We start from the raw sequence: 16,381 nt of genomic DNA, 5'->3' as shown, positions 1-16,381 counted from the left end.
AATAGGGCTCCTGTGGCAGGGAGGTGCTAGCATCTCCCCAGACAGGATAATGTGGATTGGAACAGGGTGGGTGCACCAAATGTCCTTTCAGAGTTGCACGTAGGCAGCTGCAGAGCCCTCATTCTGCATACACCGCTTGGAACCGGTTCAGGGGCATCCTGCCCCTCGCCCAGGCGGGAAACACACAAAGGGGAGAGGGTGTAGCCACCCTTTCCCGCCTCGCCACTCATTGGTGGACACTACTCTGGACACTCCCCTAATCTTGGGGATAAAGGTGAATAACGTGGCCCCAGAGCTCAGATTAATCTTGAACTTTACAGTCTTGACCTTCGACTTGCTGCTGCCCAGCTGACGGAAGAAATCTCCCTTGGGATAAAGCAGTTATCCCCCTGCTTGGCAGGCACCTGAAACACTGCAAGTGACCCAGTTGGAACCTCGCTGCTCCTACGGACTTTGACGACTTCCAGCACCCTTGAGGTGGGTTTCCAGCGCATCCCAGAGGCCAGTGAGTGTGCTCAACGAGTTTGGGCACCGTGGACCGCGTGGGTGCCGAGATCCCCAATACCCCAGGACACCGGCCACCTCTTGCGTAGCACACGACCCTGACCAGTGGGGAAGTTGTGCTTTGGCCCGTTTTCGAGCCAACCACTCTACAGCAGTTGTGCCAAAGACCAGCGCCCTAGCCCCCTCCGGTGGCTCGTGGGTGCCCTTTTACGCACTCCAAATTGCCGCCTCCCGCGGTCCCTTGTCTCTCGACTCGTGGGCCCCAGCGGAGGTCTATTTCGACAATCAAGAGTTCCCCTGATTGCTCCAGGCCTGCTCTACAGTCTCTCCAAAGGAGACCTCTCCCAGACCTCGTGGGTCTGCACTGTAGCAGATTTGTTTATTCTTCGTGGGTTGCGGTTGCCAAGGCTTAGTGGATCCAATCCGGACACTAACACCGCAGCGACCCTCATCCGACGTGGGACAGTCGCCCCCTGGAAGCTGGCCTTCCTTGAAGCCTCCCGGAGCCCGTGGCTGCAGATCCAAGCTACACCACTTCGCACCCGACATCGAAGGGCTCTTTGCTTTGAGCCTCCTGGTCACTTTGCCGTGACCCAGACTCTGTCCCCTCTGCTTTCAGGTTCTTCTCTACAATCTTCACATCTTTGACCTTCACGGCATCATCGACGCTTTTGGCTAGCAGCACTTTTGAACATTTTCCTATAGAAAATCAGCCCGCGACCCGACACCAGAATCAACCTATGCACCGGCTTCCCTGGGGCAGGTAACAGTGGTACCTCGGTACTCTCGTGGTAGTGGGCTCCTCAAAAGCTTAAGTCTAAAGTTTTAACTTTGTACTCCTGCTAGAAGTGACTTTAATCTGTGTAATTTCAACCGCAACATTCTCCATAGACTATAATAGAGATCCCGATAGCAGCTATTTCCACTGCACGCGCCTCCCGTGGGTCCCCTTCCTCATAACCTGGGGTGGACTCTTAAGGGGCCAGCGATCCTAAATGCCCTAGGCATTGTCTGTAGAATTGTCGTGGTTCTTATACCACTTTTTTGATATATGGTTTGGTCCCCCCCCTGGGGCCCTGTGATTCCTGTGCTATTTATTGTGTTTATAAATGCTTGTTTGAATGGTAACTTTGCCACTAGCCTCATAAAGAGACTGTGGGATTCTGTCTAGAATAAATACATATATTTTATATATATACCTGTGTGGGCTACTCTTTCATTTGGTTATTCAAGAGGTTAGTTATTATGGTAAAACAATAAGCTTAACACTCCTTCAAGACTTAGCCTGAAGGCTGCTCTCCACAGCTACCACTAGGATAGCTTTCTTTAAAGGTTGTCTTAAACCTATCATCAATAAGAGTCGAATTGGACTGGTGCAAGGTGTCCCTATAACTAGGAGACCGCATATGCCAGGCCAACTTCTCACAGTGCTACACACCAACATTTTCTTATTGTACGCCCTGTAACAACTTCATGTTAAATGGTACTTCCCCTGTTTTCTGCTAGCAAAGTATTGCTGTTACGTGGGATATAATGGTGCTCAGCCTAAAGGGCAGCTTCCCATCATGACACATTCGAAGGTACCTAGGACTATCCACAACAGTTGGGCAGCCCCAGCTGTCACCATGTCTCACTGGAGCTATGATATTTTCTTGTACATGGGGACATTGGATCCCCTGTTTACTGTCAAACTTAGCTGGGGAGCAAGAGTCCAGTACATGATAATTCTGGATAGGACAAGTTGATGTGACTACTTTATTGAAGGTTGTGTGGAGATGAGTATTAATCTGTTGGGCCCTGAGACCAGGATAGCCGTGATGAAAGGTGTATCCCCTAAAGAAATGTGTTTTACTGCTTTCTAAAGTGTTTTAGGTAATATAGCTGCTTTTATGGAGAAAAAAAGCGGCACACCTAATGGGTATTTCAAATCGTGAGTGCACGCTTTTAAAAACCTAGTTTGTTGCTATTTCTTAAATATGCCCTACCTGTGCCAATTCCTGTGCAGTGTTCATGATGGGGATGTGACCTCATGACAAAAAATCCACAAAGCTCAGTTATTGCGTGTACTAAAATAGGTTATTTTGCCCAAACCTAAGGTAGCCTGAAATTAAATCCTGGCCCCTATTGGACAAGGAGGTCAGGGATCACGGTCCACATCATACGATCTCCACAGCACTGGACTTAGCAGGAAAACTGTTTCACTTATTTCTGAAGTGACTGTTACATTTACTTACCCAGGTAAACTTGCCCTCAGAATTCCTAGCAAACCTATAGAATTTAGAAATTTTTTTTAACATCCATTGACGTGAAGACTAAAAATAAAGTTGCAGTGATCCGTTACCCAGTGGAGCTCCAAGGAACTGTAATTCTCACAATATGATCCTTCAGAATGGAATAGTCCTTCCTCAGAATCTGCTAATACCAATGGCTGACAGTTTCATGACTACCCAGATTGCCGCACTTGCAATTTGTTGAACAGTGTGGGAACTGGTAATGCTATACAGCGATTTATTAGTAAACATTCTGATTAATTCATTGGGGAGGACATTTTTTTTTTGTTTTCATTCCCCTAAGATCTCTGCTTCTAGTCTTTGCAACATGGGCCCTTCATTTTGTCAGTGTACGCACACTAGGAAAGCCTCCGGAACTCAAAGCCAGAGTCAAACATTTCTCAAATCAAGAAGTGTCGGCTTCCTGCAATTTGCCATTTAACTTAAACGTAGGGTTGGGGGCTAAACAATGGCGACTTGGTATTACCAAAGACTTATTTATGAATTGACTTCTTGCATCTCCAGAGTGACTCTCATAAGGTTGAGTTTCGGTCATTGCTTGCAGAGTAGTGTCAACCTAGCTATAATATGACCGTGACCTGGTTTCATACAGCATTTTGGTGCTAGCACTCCACTATATTGGCACTCCGACCAAAAAATACAGATTAAATGATATAGCATTCTCCAGAACCAGGTGAAATCCATAATTCGTACAATGACTTCTCTGCCATCCTATTTATTTGTTAACACCTTTTATTGCAGTTTTGTGGGCATTCTATCTTACATACCAGTTGTGTATGGCAATACATTGTGAATCAAGTATACAAAACATCAGACAGTAAACACGTTGGGTATTTGCATTTCAGTAGTAGGTAAATTGTTCGATGGAACTTAAACTTTACAGTTTCCACAGGTGATGGTGGTGGTGACCCAACAAATAGAGAGTACATGAAACCGAAAAGTCCCCAATGAACTTAACCCCTTCAGTGCCACGCCCTTTCCCCCCTCCTGTGCCGGGCATTGTATTAGTGGGTGGGGTTCATGACGAGATAGTCTCGTCATGGGCACAGCGCAACCGTGCTCCATGACGAGACTATCTCGTCATGGGCACAGAAGAGGTTAAACCTTCACCCCAAGCCCCAAACTGTCATCTCTGATCCAAGTCTCTGCAAGTTGTATGAGGCTTTAAAAAACAAATAACGTCCTTTGCATAGGGAGTAATGCTACATTATATGGTTGTGGGAGATGGGAAATTGCAGCCAGTGCTTGTTGGTTCCGTCTTGTGATTCTTTAACGGAACTGAAGAGTACAAATTCTGTTCTTGAACAGGATTCTCACTTATGCTATTGGACCCAGATTGCAAGTATTTTTTGTTTTATTGTTTTTCTTAGTTATCATTTTTACTTCAATTTGCTCTTCTCAGGGGCCATGATGTTCCTAGGCTAAAACGGACTTTCATTTGCTTGCCTTAGAATTCGTCTACATGCTTGTTAATGTCTCCTTATTCCACCATATACAATACTGGATTGGTAGTAATGGAAATACCAGTCGCACATCTATTTCCCAATTTGCCTGATCAATTTAAGGTGCCCATCGGGATAGAAAACACATCCCACTACCATGGATGTGACCGACAACAAGACCCGGGGAGGGGCACTTGTTATCCCAAACTTTTTCTAACTGGGTAATACCTTGGCACTCAAGTGTTACTATTGACAATGTCAGTCGGAATAATTTTAGGGTATGACGCGAATACACAGTACTAATACAAGTAGTCCTAGCTGTCCCCTAATGGTGTCACTCAACTACGAACTGAAGCACTTTTATGATACATGGGAAAGAAAAAAAGAAAAAAAACAGTAATGTCCCAACATATGTTCTTCATAAAAAATCATGAAATTTAATATGTCTTTTAAACAAATTATATACAATTCAAAAAGGACCTATTCTCCTTGTTGCATTGATGTATTTGAACAATACAGTGTATACATGGATGTATCATATTATTTATTCAAATTCAAAAGAGAACATGTCTCCTTGTTGGCTTAGTGCATTATTACAGTACAGTCTACACATTTAGTTCCTTAAAGACGAGCCAAATCCCCGCGAGGTGAGAAGAGTCAGATGTCGAAACCTCATCGAGGAAGTGATCCGAAACAGCAGACACGTGTTTCGTTACGCAATGTAACTTTTTCAAGGCTTTAATATGGTGAAAATGTTGAAAAGATTAAGACTGTATCCTAGTCCAAGAGTATAGTCATCTGAAGGACGAAAGTGTACATCAAAAACAATCCTGTAGGCTGGATTCACCATTCAGTTGTTCCTAGCTGCCGTATTCCAGCAGCAGATCCATAGAAAATCGAAGGGGCTGTCACAGTACGACATTCAACGATTTAGAGGACCCTCGGAGCAAGTAATTTTCCAAAATTTGTAGAAAACGTCCAAACAACAGAGCAGCCCCAATCAATCGCTGCGCCTATTTTAAAGAATGCGTAGCCGGAAAAGGTATAGGGACAATAAGTCACCTAAGTGTTCTTCTTGGCCCAGTGGCGACTTGTGCTGACATGAAGCACTGTGATAGGTGCTTCTAAATCCAATATGCAGGCGGTCGTTCGAGCGTCCTCCGTCGGATTATTGGGGCTGCTCTGTTGTTTGGACGTTTTCTCCAAATTTTGGAAAATTACTTGCTCCGAGGGTCCTCTAAATCGTTGAATGTCGTACTGTGACAACGATTTTACTACGGATCTGCTGCTGGAATACGGCAGCTAGGAACAACTGAATGGTGAATCCAGCCTACAGGATTGTTTTTGATGTACACTTTCGTCCTTCAGATGACTATACTCTTGGACTAGGATACAGTCTTAATCTTTTCAACATTTTCACCATATTAAAGCCTTGAAAAAGTTACATTGCGTAACGAAACACGTGTCGGCTGTTTCGGATCACTTCCTCGATGAGGTTTCGACATCTGACTCTTCTCAACTCGCGGGGATTTGGCTCGTCTTTAAGGGACTAAATGTGTAGACTGTACTGTAATATGCACTAAGCCAACAAGGAGACATGTTCTCTTTTGAATTTGTATAAATAATATGATACATCCATGTATACACTGTATTGTTCAAATACATCAATGCAACAAGGAGAATAGGTCCTTTTTGAATTGTATATAATTTGTTTCAAAGACATATTAAATTTTATGATTTTTTATGAAGAACATATGTTGGGACATTACTGTTTTTTTTTCTTTTTTTCTTTCTGTCTTTCCCTTATTCCACCATATGGTGGAAATCGTTTTAGTATATAAACATGGCAGTCCTATGTTTAATTCCAAATAGAGTTTTAGCTTACATCCTGAATGGAAGACGTTTACTGGTAGGACATTTTACTTCTGTTCCTACGATGTTGCTTTAGTCTACTGGTTAATTTGTTTGCTCTCCGTTTTTCCAGGTCTGGTGTCCAATGTCTCCTGAGTTTTACCGTGAATATGTTGCTATTAAAACGAAGAAGAGAATTTTGCTGTATACCATGAACCCAAACAAGTTCCGGGCATGCCAGTTCCTGATTAAGTTCCATGAACGTCGGAATGACAAGATCATTGTGTTTGCCGACAATGTCTATGCGTTGAAGGAATACGCCATCAGGCTGAACAAGTAAGTGACACAGAACAAGAAAAATATGCACCTGGAGTATATTATACGACCGAACGAGCAAGCGGTGACAAATTGTAAGGAAGACGTGTGTGTAAACGCGCTTGGAACAGAAGGAACATTGGTGTTACCAGTGATTTTCAAAGGTTAGTTTCATGGATGAATGCTCCACGAGGGACAGACTTAACCAGATAGTCTCCAATCTCTCTCTAAAATTTAAGTAGGAAAAAAGCGTAAAACTGCAAAGGGGAATTAAATCTTTACCGGCAGTCACTCTTTATAGGTCTCGACTACGCAGCGCGCATACGCTGCATCGGAGGACCTTTAGCCGTTGCTCTGCTCTTTTTGGAAGCGCATACTCGTGCTTGTGGCGGCATCCACCTTGCAGGAGCACGCAGGGGTGCGCCACAAGCACGAGTATGTGCTTCCAAAAAGAGCAGACTGCGCGCGCAGGCACCACTCCCGGGCTTGTCTGCATGTTGGAATAACATGTTGGAATAACAGCCGCTTTGCCGCTTGCAGATTCCTACTTTGACGCCTCTCATTCAATTTCTCTTTCCTCCATAATTCTGCTTCTGAATCCCATAACGCGGTACTCCTGTAAGGCTCAATTGGCATTCTCAAATTGCCATAATTATTTCTGAAGGGAACGTCACTTTCTAACCAAAAGCGGCACGTTATTTGGTTTCATATTGTTATGTTCGAGTTTTGTTGTGACTCGGTAACTCTTCAGTATCAATGATACTGACCTGTGCCCTCTCCAGTAATAGTTTACACAGACAACAGCATTTAGCTGCTATCACAGGCTGCGCACGCTTTCAGCGTTCTTATGACCTAAAGTTTTGAGGCTTCAGTCATAGTGGGATTCACCCAGTTTTTCATTCTTCTGAGTTGGATAAGGTGTGCCATTAACCACAGATTTTCAGCACCTGGAGGCGATTCAGATTAAAATATGTTTGATCTATATACTGTTTTCATTATAACAGAGAATGAATATTGCACTGGGCTCATCAGCATGATAAAACATGCTTCGTAGTTTATATTATTAATAAAGAATGCTCATTTGGGTATGCAGAGATGCTCTCCATGATGGCGATCTGTGAAACAGTACCTGGCTGGCTATCGGTGACCCCTACCCTTCATTCTTTACCCCAATTCCCATCTTGCAATTTGAGTGCTCTGTGTTTCTGGGAGAACATCTTGCCAGTAGTAATCTTCTTCCAACAGAAGCTACCTTTTCTGGTGCACCTTGCACGACTCGTTGCACTGCTCAAACACCCGCACTACACCTTCTTCACAGCAGTTTTGTGAGCATTCCCTCATCTCATGTCCTGGTGATACAGTTGCACACAGGTCATTTGCACAGAGCACACGAGCACTCTGTGCCTGCCAAGCATTGCGGTTTAGTCCTAATCTACAACGTACAAATAACTCAAGTGCATTCTGGGAGTCGTAGTCTTGGTGTGCTTCCATGGCAGTCTTAAAAAGGTGCTGTTGCTGCCCAGCTCAGTGGTACTCACTCTATGCTTCTCAACAGGATTAAAGGTTTAAGTTTGAGTAACTTAGGTAGGAACATCAAACTCTGCAGCAGTCACACAATGCACTGAACTACTATGTGTGAAATGCTCTTGCTCTCGCTAAGCACTATTCTAATATATCCAGGGCTTTAAGTGGGCCGGGTCTCACTGGGTCTGAGCACCGGTAGTTTTTTTTAAGGGGGCCTCGAAATGGGTCTCACGGCTTCTCTCTCTCTACCTCCGTACCTCTCTACCTCTCTCTCCCTCGCTCTCCCTCTCTCTCCCTCTCTCTCCCTCTCTCTCCCTCTCTCTCTCCCTCTCTCTCTCCCCCTCTCTCTCCCCCTCTCTCTCCCCCTCTCTCTCCCCCTCTCTCTCCCCCTCTCTCTCCCCCTCTCTCTCCCCCTCTCTCTCCCCCTCTCTCTCCCCCTCTCTCTCCCCCTCTCTCCATCTCTCTCTCTACTTCTCTCTACTTCTCTCTACCTCTATCTCTCGGCCTCTCTCTACCTCTCCCTCTACCTCTCTCTCTCTCTACCTACTTTTCTACCTCCCTCTCTACCTCTCTCTCTACCTCTCTCTCTCTCTCTCTACCTCTCTCCCTCTACCTCTCCACACCTCTCTATTTATTTATTTAATTATTTATTTTATAGTTTTATAGAGCGCGAACCAGACCTGTGAGGATATCAGAGCGCTTTACAGGATTAAGGGGGTGGTATACAAAGCGTAAGGATGGAAGGGATCAAATTGGGAAAGATAGGGGATACATTATACAGGAAGAGCACGCAGTCCAATGTCCACTCTACATGTGGGATAAAAATTAAGGCAGGTAGATCTATTATAAAAGAAGGCACGCGGTCTCAGCTTGGGGGGGGGGGGGGGCTGGAGTGCAGAAAAAATATCATCTGTAGAGGCCGTGGACAATGCCGAGGTGGAGGGTGGAACATGTTAATGAGATTGTAAGGTATTCATTAGATGAGGTATTTTCCCATTAAGACGGTTTTGGTCTCCTTCTTAAAGTGTGCCAAGGACGGAAGTCTTCTGATGGCGGGTGGGAGAGAGTTCCAAATTCTTGGTACGGCCCCAGAGAAGGCCCAATTGTAGGTTTTTTTCCTCCGGAAGCATGCTGGTTGCAGTAACCGGTCTTTGGCAGATCGGGAGTTTCTGGCTCCTCCGGATACCACGAGTTTTTGTGCGAGAAATGTCGGGCAATTGGAGTAAAGAGCATTGTGAGTAATGCAGGCCAGTTTAAATTGGATTCTGGCCTCTAGGGGAAGCCAGTTCAAAACTTTGTGGTGGGGAGAGATGTGGTTGAATTTCTTTGAGCCAGTTAGGAGTCTGGCGGCGGTGTTGAGGCAGGCTTTGAATGGGGCCAGAGAGTTCTTGGGTAGCCCTGCGAGAGTAGAGCATCCATATTCTAGTCTGGAAATGACTAGGGCCTGGGTTGCCGTTTTAAGGTCGGACACATCGAGGAAGGGTTTTAGGTTTCTTAGGTAGCTCAGGTGGAATCTAGCTGTTTTGGCCATCGAGTTTATATGGCCACGCATGTTCAGTCTGCCGTCAAGGGTTATTCCAAGATATTTCGCTGAGTCAACATTGGTAGGAGGGCAGTTTAGTGCTGTGATGGTCTTGATCCATTCCTGGATGTCTGGATTGGGTGGGGAGATCAGAAGAAATTCAGTTTTATTTGCGTTGATTTTAAGCTGGTTGGCGGTGAGCCAATGGACTGTCAGCTTCAGGGCCTCGTTCAGGGAGAAAATGTCCAGAGGGGAAGAGATTTTTATGTAGATCTGTGTATCGTCGGCGTACATAATGTAGGAGATGTTTGCGGCACGTAGCACTTTGGTGAGAGTTTCAAGGTAAAGGTTGAAGAGGGTAGGGGAGAGGGTTGATCCTTGGGGGACTCCAACTGGAGAGGGGGCGGATAGATCACCGTTGATGAGGACTCTGTGAGCGGTTTTGGAGGAAGGATCTAAACCATTCCAGGACGGTGCCATCCAAACCCATCCTGAGTTTGAGGCGTTCTAAGAGAATTTCGTGGTTAACCATATCAAAGGCGGAGGAAAGGTCTAGGAGGATTAGGAGACAGGTTTTGCCTAGGTCGAGGGCTTGGAGGGCGTCATCCACAATGTGGAGGGTGGTGGTTTCAGTGCTGTGTCCAGGTCTGAACCCTGATTGAAAGTCATTTAGCAGGTGAAAGTTGTTGATGTATACGCTTAGCTGCTGTTGCGCACATTTTTCCAGAAGTTTGGCTAGGAGTGGGATGTTGGATATGGGTCTATAGTTCTCAGCGGAGGCAGGGTCCAGCGTGGGTTTTTTTAGGATGGGGACAACTTGGCCAGCCTTGAGCGAATCAGGAATTGAGCCCTGTAGGAGGGAGGCATTGATTATTGAGGTCCAGGAAGGGATGATAGCCTGAGAGGCGGCAGCTAGGCAGTTAGAGGGGAGAGGATCATTAAAGTGATTGTTCGGTTTTAAGGAGGCAAGAATTCTCGAGATAAAGTGATCGTCATAGGTTTTAAAGTTGGACCAGTGCGCTAGGTTTTTGGCTGAGGTTTGGGAGGACAGCGCGGAGAGAAGAGGTGGAGCTAGCTGATTATGATTTTGGGTGATGGGTTGCGGATTTAAGTTAATTTCCTAGGGCAGAGATTTTGTCGCAGAAGAAGGAAGAAAATTCCCCGCTTGATATTAGGGGTTTAGGTGTTTCTTTGGAGGTTTTCGCTAGTTTGTTGGATTGGTGTTTGACCAAGTCTAACAGCTTGCAAGGTCGATTTTTGGCATTCTCCAGCTCAGTTCTGAAGAATTATTTTTTTGTGTTGAGGATTTTCTTTTTGTAGGCATTTCTGGCCTGGCGGAGAAGTTTTAGATGTGCTGCTGATGGGTGTTGTTTCCAGTTTCGTTCAGTCTGTCGAAGGAATCTCCTCTCCTTGTTGAGGGATCTGCTGAACCAGGGATTTCTGTCTTTGATCTGGGTTCTTTTTAATTTTAGTGGTGCCAGGTCATCGAGAATGTCGGATATGGTTGAGGAGTAATGATCCGCTAGGTTGTCGACCGAGGTGCACTGATGGGGGGTGGGGGAGGTCGGACTCACAATGCGCTGCCAGTTTCTCGTGGTCGAGGTTCTTGGTGTCTCTGACCCATCGTTTGGGAATCACGGGTTGAGGTGTCCATGTTTTGTGGGTGCTGGGCAGGAGGAAGATGATGTCGTGGTGGTCAGACCAATCACAAGGGTCAATAGAGATAAGTTTGACCGCTGATTCCTTAGCAATGATCCAGTCTAGAGTGACGCCTTTCAAATGGTAGGGAGGGAGCAGGCTTGGATAAGGGCTTGATCGGCCAAGAAGTCTTTGATGGCATTGACCTGAGGGTCCTTAGGATCGTTCCAATGCAAGTTAAAGTCGCCAAGGAAAATGTCATTAGAGTTTGGAGAAACTTTGGCTGTGATGATTTCCATAAGGAGGTCCGTAAAGGTGTCGTTCTTGCCTGGGGGGTGGTAAAAGATGTGAAGTTTGCACAGCTGTGAGGTGTTGTTTGAGATGGAGAGTGCGAGGTATTCGCAGGAGTCTGTGTGGTCCACCGGTAGTTCCGTAACAAGGAGGTTGGAGCGGTAGATACAGGCAATGCCACCCCCTTTTTTCTTTGAGTGCCTGTCCATCTTTACGATGTTATAGTTGGGCGGGTCTAAGAGATCTAGGTAGGGCGATGAGGATTCCTTGAGCCAAGATTCAGTCAAGATCGCTAGGTCCGATTTATGACTCAGGATGAGGTCGGGGACATCAGATGCAAGCTTTACACCTGACTGGCAGTTTATTAGGAGGCCGGCTAGGGAGGGATAGGAGTGGGTGTCGAAGGTAGAAGCAGAGGTGGGAACTTTAGCTAAGTTGCTATTGACCACCCATCTGATGCGGAAGGTAGCAGATCTGTTAGGGTTGGTTGCAACCGTGCAGATAGGGTGCTATTCCCTCAGGTTTAAGGGGTATGGGGTTGTCAAGGCAGAGTCATAGCTACTGAGGAGGTCAGCCACTTCATCCTCCGTGAGTTCTGAGGGATTAATCGTGCCAGGGGTGGGTTTGTAGGTGTGGAGGAGAGCAAGAATTTCCTCCTCCGAGAGGTGGCAGGGTTGCTTGCGTGGGCGCAAGTGTCTCGAGGATAGTGGTAGTGGGTGAAGGAGGGGCTTCGTGAGGGGGATGTGGGTCGCATTCTGCGAGAGCCAGAAATTCGAGGAGAGTTCGGTGATGTGAAGATGGTGCTTTAAGTCCAGAATCGATTTGTGGATGCTCAGTGTTAATTCGGAGGATCTGCAGTGGAGAATATCAATTTCTCTAAGAGGTATGTTCTGGCAGGCGGGTGGCCAGTTGCAAGGGAGCGGTTCTGATAGTATGTGCTGGTAGCCTAGAGGTGGGTTCAGGCGGGCCCTGGGCTGGTTGCAGGCGAGCTATTCGGATGGAGTGAGGGGTGCTAGGTCGATCAGTGTCCCTATGAGAGGGAAGATCTTGCGGGCAGGGGGCCAAAGGGTTGGGAGTGATTTTGTCTGACTGAAATAGCAACCTCGTGGTGGGGCTAAGTCGACCAGAGTTCTGGGCCCTATTAGGCGTTTCCAAACCAGTGTTTGTACACCTCTATACCTCTCTACACTTCTCTACCTCTCTCTACACTTCTTATCTTACGATTCGAGTGCTCTGTGTTTCTGGGAGAACATCTTGCCAGTAGTAATCTTCTTTCAACAGAAGCTACCTTTTCTGGTGCGCCTTGCACGACTCGTTGCACTGCTAAAAAACTCCCGCACTACACCTTCTTCACAGCACTTTTGTGAGCATTTCCTCATCTCATGTCATTTCCTGGTGATACAGTTGCACACAGGTCATTTGCACAGAGCACAAAAGCACTCTATGCCTGCCAAGCATTGCGGTTTAGTCCTAATTTACAACATACAAATAACTCCAGTGCATTCTGGAAGTCGTAGCCTTGGTGTGCTTCCATCGAACTAATGAAAAATGATGTCTTGCCAATTTTTTTGTTATTTGGTAATCTTAAAAAGGTGCTGTTGCTGCCCACCTCAGCGGTACTCACTCTAAGATGAAAGGTTACGTTCGATTGATTTAGGTAGGAACATAAAACTCAGCAGCAGTTACACAATGCACTGAGCTACAATGTGCAAAATGCTCTTGCTAAGCACTATTTGAATACATCCAGGGCTTTAAATGGGCTGGGTCTCACCGGGTCTGAGCAACAGCAATTTTTTTAAGGGGGCCTCGAAACGGGTCTCACGACGCCTCTCTCTCTACCTCTCTCTCTCTACCTCTATCTCCCTACCTCTCTCTACTTCTCTACCTTTCTCTACCTCCCCCTCTACCTCTCTACCTAAGTCTCTACCTCTCTCTCTCTACCTCTCTCTTTACCTCTACCGCTCTCTCTCTACCTCTCTACCTCTACCTCTCTACCTCTACCTATCTTCACCTCTCTACCTACCTCTCTACCTACCTCTCTACCTCTCGACCTCTACCTCTCGACCTCTACCTCTCTACCTCTCTCTCTCTCTACCTCTATCTACCTCTCTCTCTCTACCTCTCTCGACCTCTCTCTCTCGACCTCTCTCTCTCGACCTCTCTATCTCTACCTCTCTCGACCTCTCTCTCGACCTCTCTCTCTACCTCTCTCTCTACCTCTCTACCTCTCTCTCTACCTCTCTCTACGCCTCTACCTCTCTACACCTTTCTATCTCTGTACCTCTACCTACCTCTCTCGACCTCTCTCCCTCTACCTCCCTCTCTACCTCTCTCAAAGATGGCTGCAGCGTCTACATGGGATGCGGTGGACTAAGTGGCAGCCAGAGCCTGATAGCACAGCTTGTCCTTTAAAAAAAAAAAAAGCATTGGCATAGCCAATAGGTCTCCCCTTTGGGACCTCATAAGTGTTTAGTTATCCCGTACAATATCCTTGGTGCAATATCATCAAGTGTTGCATGGCTAAACACTTATAAACTCCCAAAGGCGAGACCTATTGGCTATGCCAATGCTTGTTATATTTCAGTTCTGGAGACTACATCTTTGTGTATGATCGAGAAATAGGAGGACCGGGGGTTTCTGCTTTTCTAAAGATAATGCTGCTGTGGTGTTCTGTGCAGTGCTCACGGTTTTAAAACTGCATTTCACGATACCTATCTCTCTACGTCTGAAACCTTGTAGTCAGGCTCATCACAACCTCTGTCCTAAACTTAAGTAGCTTGATTGCCTTCTGCATTATGGACCGATGAAGAATGTCCCTCTTATGCCGTACAGCTCTTCCCCCTTCCCTGGCATTCTTTTTTGTAAGTCTCCCACGCACCACCCTTCCTCTACCCCAGCAGGTGTGTTTGCTATTTTGTTAGGTTTACGTATTATCGTAACATTCCTTGTTTTAAAATGTTCTGTATGCATGCTCAAGTCAACAAATGAAGACTAACAGAAAAATAAACACTACTCAAGCAACCTATATCTTCTATGGATTCAAGGGACGGCATACTAGAAACGTAAGCCAAATCTACATTTGGATTAGTTGTTGGGGAATTTTTGGAAAATCCTGCATAAACCCTTTCGCTGCTAGCCCTGTGCTAAGCCTTTTATTGGATATTTGGGGTAGTTTGTACTTAGGCCCCTGTAACTTTTTGACCACATAAGGTATGCACGCCAAATTTGCGCCCTTTTTTTCCAACATCATAGGGATTTTAAATATACCCAGGGTTTGTTGATTACCTTGGAGGGGACTCAGAAATTAGCCAAAATACAGCAATTCTTTTTATTTATTTTTTAAATGGGGAAAAAGTGCTGCAGAAGAAACGATCTGGTTTGTCCCCTGCAAATGGTTTCATAACAGGGTTTGTGGTGCTGAATTCATCATCTTCCCAGCTTTCTGGGACAAGCAGACTTTTGTCAGAAAACCACATTTTTGACACAGTTTTGCCATTTTACTGGGAACATAGCCTATTGTTGCTACTTTTTGTGCTTTTAACCTCCTTCCAGTTAGTGGTAGAAATGAGTGTGAAAGCAATAATGGATCCCGGAAACCTATACATTTCTGAAAAGTCGATACAATTCTGAATTCAGCAAGGGGTCATTTGTGTAGATCCTTCAAGGTTTTTGTTATAGAAACTAAGTTGAAAATAAGAAAAATTTAAAATGAGTTGGAAACAACAGCCATTTGTGCCAATGTTTTCACCTGTAACTTCTTCTAAGTATGACAGATGTTTGCAAGCAATATACTGTTACATCCGCTTGACCCTTCTGGCTCTGGGGATATATAGGACTTGTAGGTTCATCAAGAACGCGAGGACCAGAGCCCATAACTGAGAAGCATCTTGCAGTGTTTTTTCATTGTGTACCTGGTATATGGCAACTAATTTGGTAAAATATAAAGAGTGAAAAATAGGTATCAAAGACACCTATGTATTTTCCGAAATGGGAACAAAATATAGAGTTTAGAAACTGTAGCTATTTGCACATCTCCAAAATTGTGGTTACCCACACTAGCCTGTGAATTGTAGGACATTTTTCAAAGTGACTTCTTTTTTACACATTGTCTTACATTAGGAAGGCAGAAATGCCTAGAAAGTCAATGGGTAATAACAGTTGCATTACAATTCTGAGTTCCCCTAAGTCGCCAGATAAAAATGGTACCTCAGTTGTGTGGGTAGGCCTAGTGCCCGTGACAGGAAAGGGGCCAAAACGCAACGTGAACACACCTCATTTTTACGGTGAAAACTGACCCTTTTTTTGCACAGTGCCTAGCTGTGGATTTTGAAACCTAGCTTTGCCGGCACCTAAGAAAACTAGCAACCCTATACATTTTTGAAAACTAGACACCCAGAAGAATCCATTATGGGGTGACTTGAGTGACTCTCACCGGGTTCTGTTACCCAGAATCCCTTGCAAACCTCCAACTTTGTAAAAAAACAAAACATTTTCCTCACATTTCTGTGATGGAAAGTTCTGGAATCTGCGTGGATCCACAAAATTACACCCACCTCGCATTCCCCAAAGTCTTCTAATAAAAATGGTACCTAACTTGTGTGAGTAGGCCTAGTGCCAACGACAAGAAACTCACTACTAAGAGAGGACAGGTTATGGCTGTGTAAGACCTGGGGTCTCCAGGCCCTAAGGGGGTAACGTGACACGAGCGGCTGGGCACCCAAAGGCCTATGTGTTAAGCGACCATAAAACATCCTCTGAAGCAGTAAACGCACACAATAAGGGACGCCACACAGTAAGGTGAATGCAAATTAATCAGATTTATCTAATCAAAGGAGCACACACGGTAATCTTGGAGGGCAATGTATCTTAACTTGTACACATTAACATTTGCATTACAGCATCTCATTACCTGTACACTTTAACATTTGCATTACAGCATCTCATTACGGTTACCTCAGCAATCCCTGCAGTATGAACTTCCCTAGTGCTGCGGGCCGGGGCCT

At 45.4% G+C, this 16,381-nt stretch overlaps 1 protein-coding gene across 6 annotated transcripts in view; it reads left to right on the top strand.

The window, feature by feature from the left end:
• Positions 1 to 16,381, top strand: part of ERCC3 (ERCC excision repair 3, TFIIH core complex helicase subunit) — a 1,429,399-nt gene that overhangs the window by 512,903 nt on the left and 900,115 nt on the right. For all 6 annotated transcript variants that reach the window (XM_085640927.1, XM_085640925.1, XM_085640926.1 and 3 more), the window contains one exon: positions 6,222 to 6,424. In XM_085640927.1, coding sequence (XP_085497053.1) covers positions 6,222 to 6,424 — 203 coding nt within the window. The remainder of the gene's footprint in view (positions 1 to 6,221; positions 6,425 to 16,381) is intronic.

The sequence above is a fragment of the Triturus cristatus genome, chromosome 2_2 (genome assembly GCF_964204655.1).
Source record: "Triturus cristatus chromosome 2_2, aTriCri1.1, whole genome shotgun sequence".
NCBI classification, from domain to species: domain Eukaryota; kingdom Metazoa; phylum Chordata; class Amphibia; order Caudata; family Salamandridae; genus Triturus; species Triturus cristatus.
The sequence above is the reverse complement of the archived record's forward strand: the minus strand, read 5'-3'. Positions and strand labels throughout refer to the sequence as shown.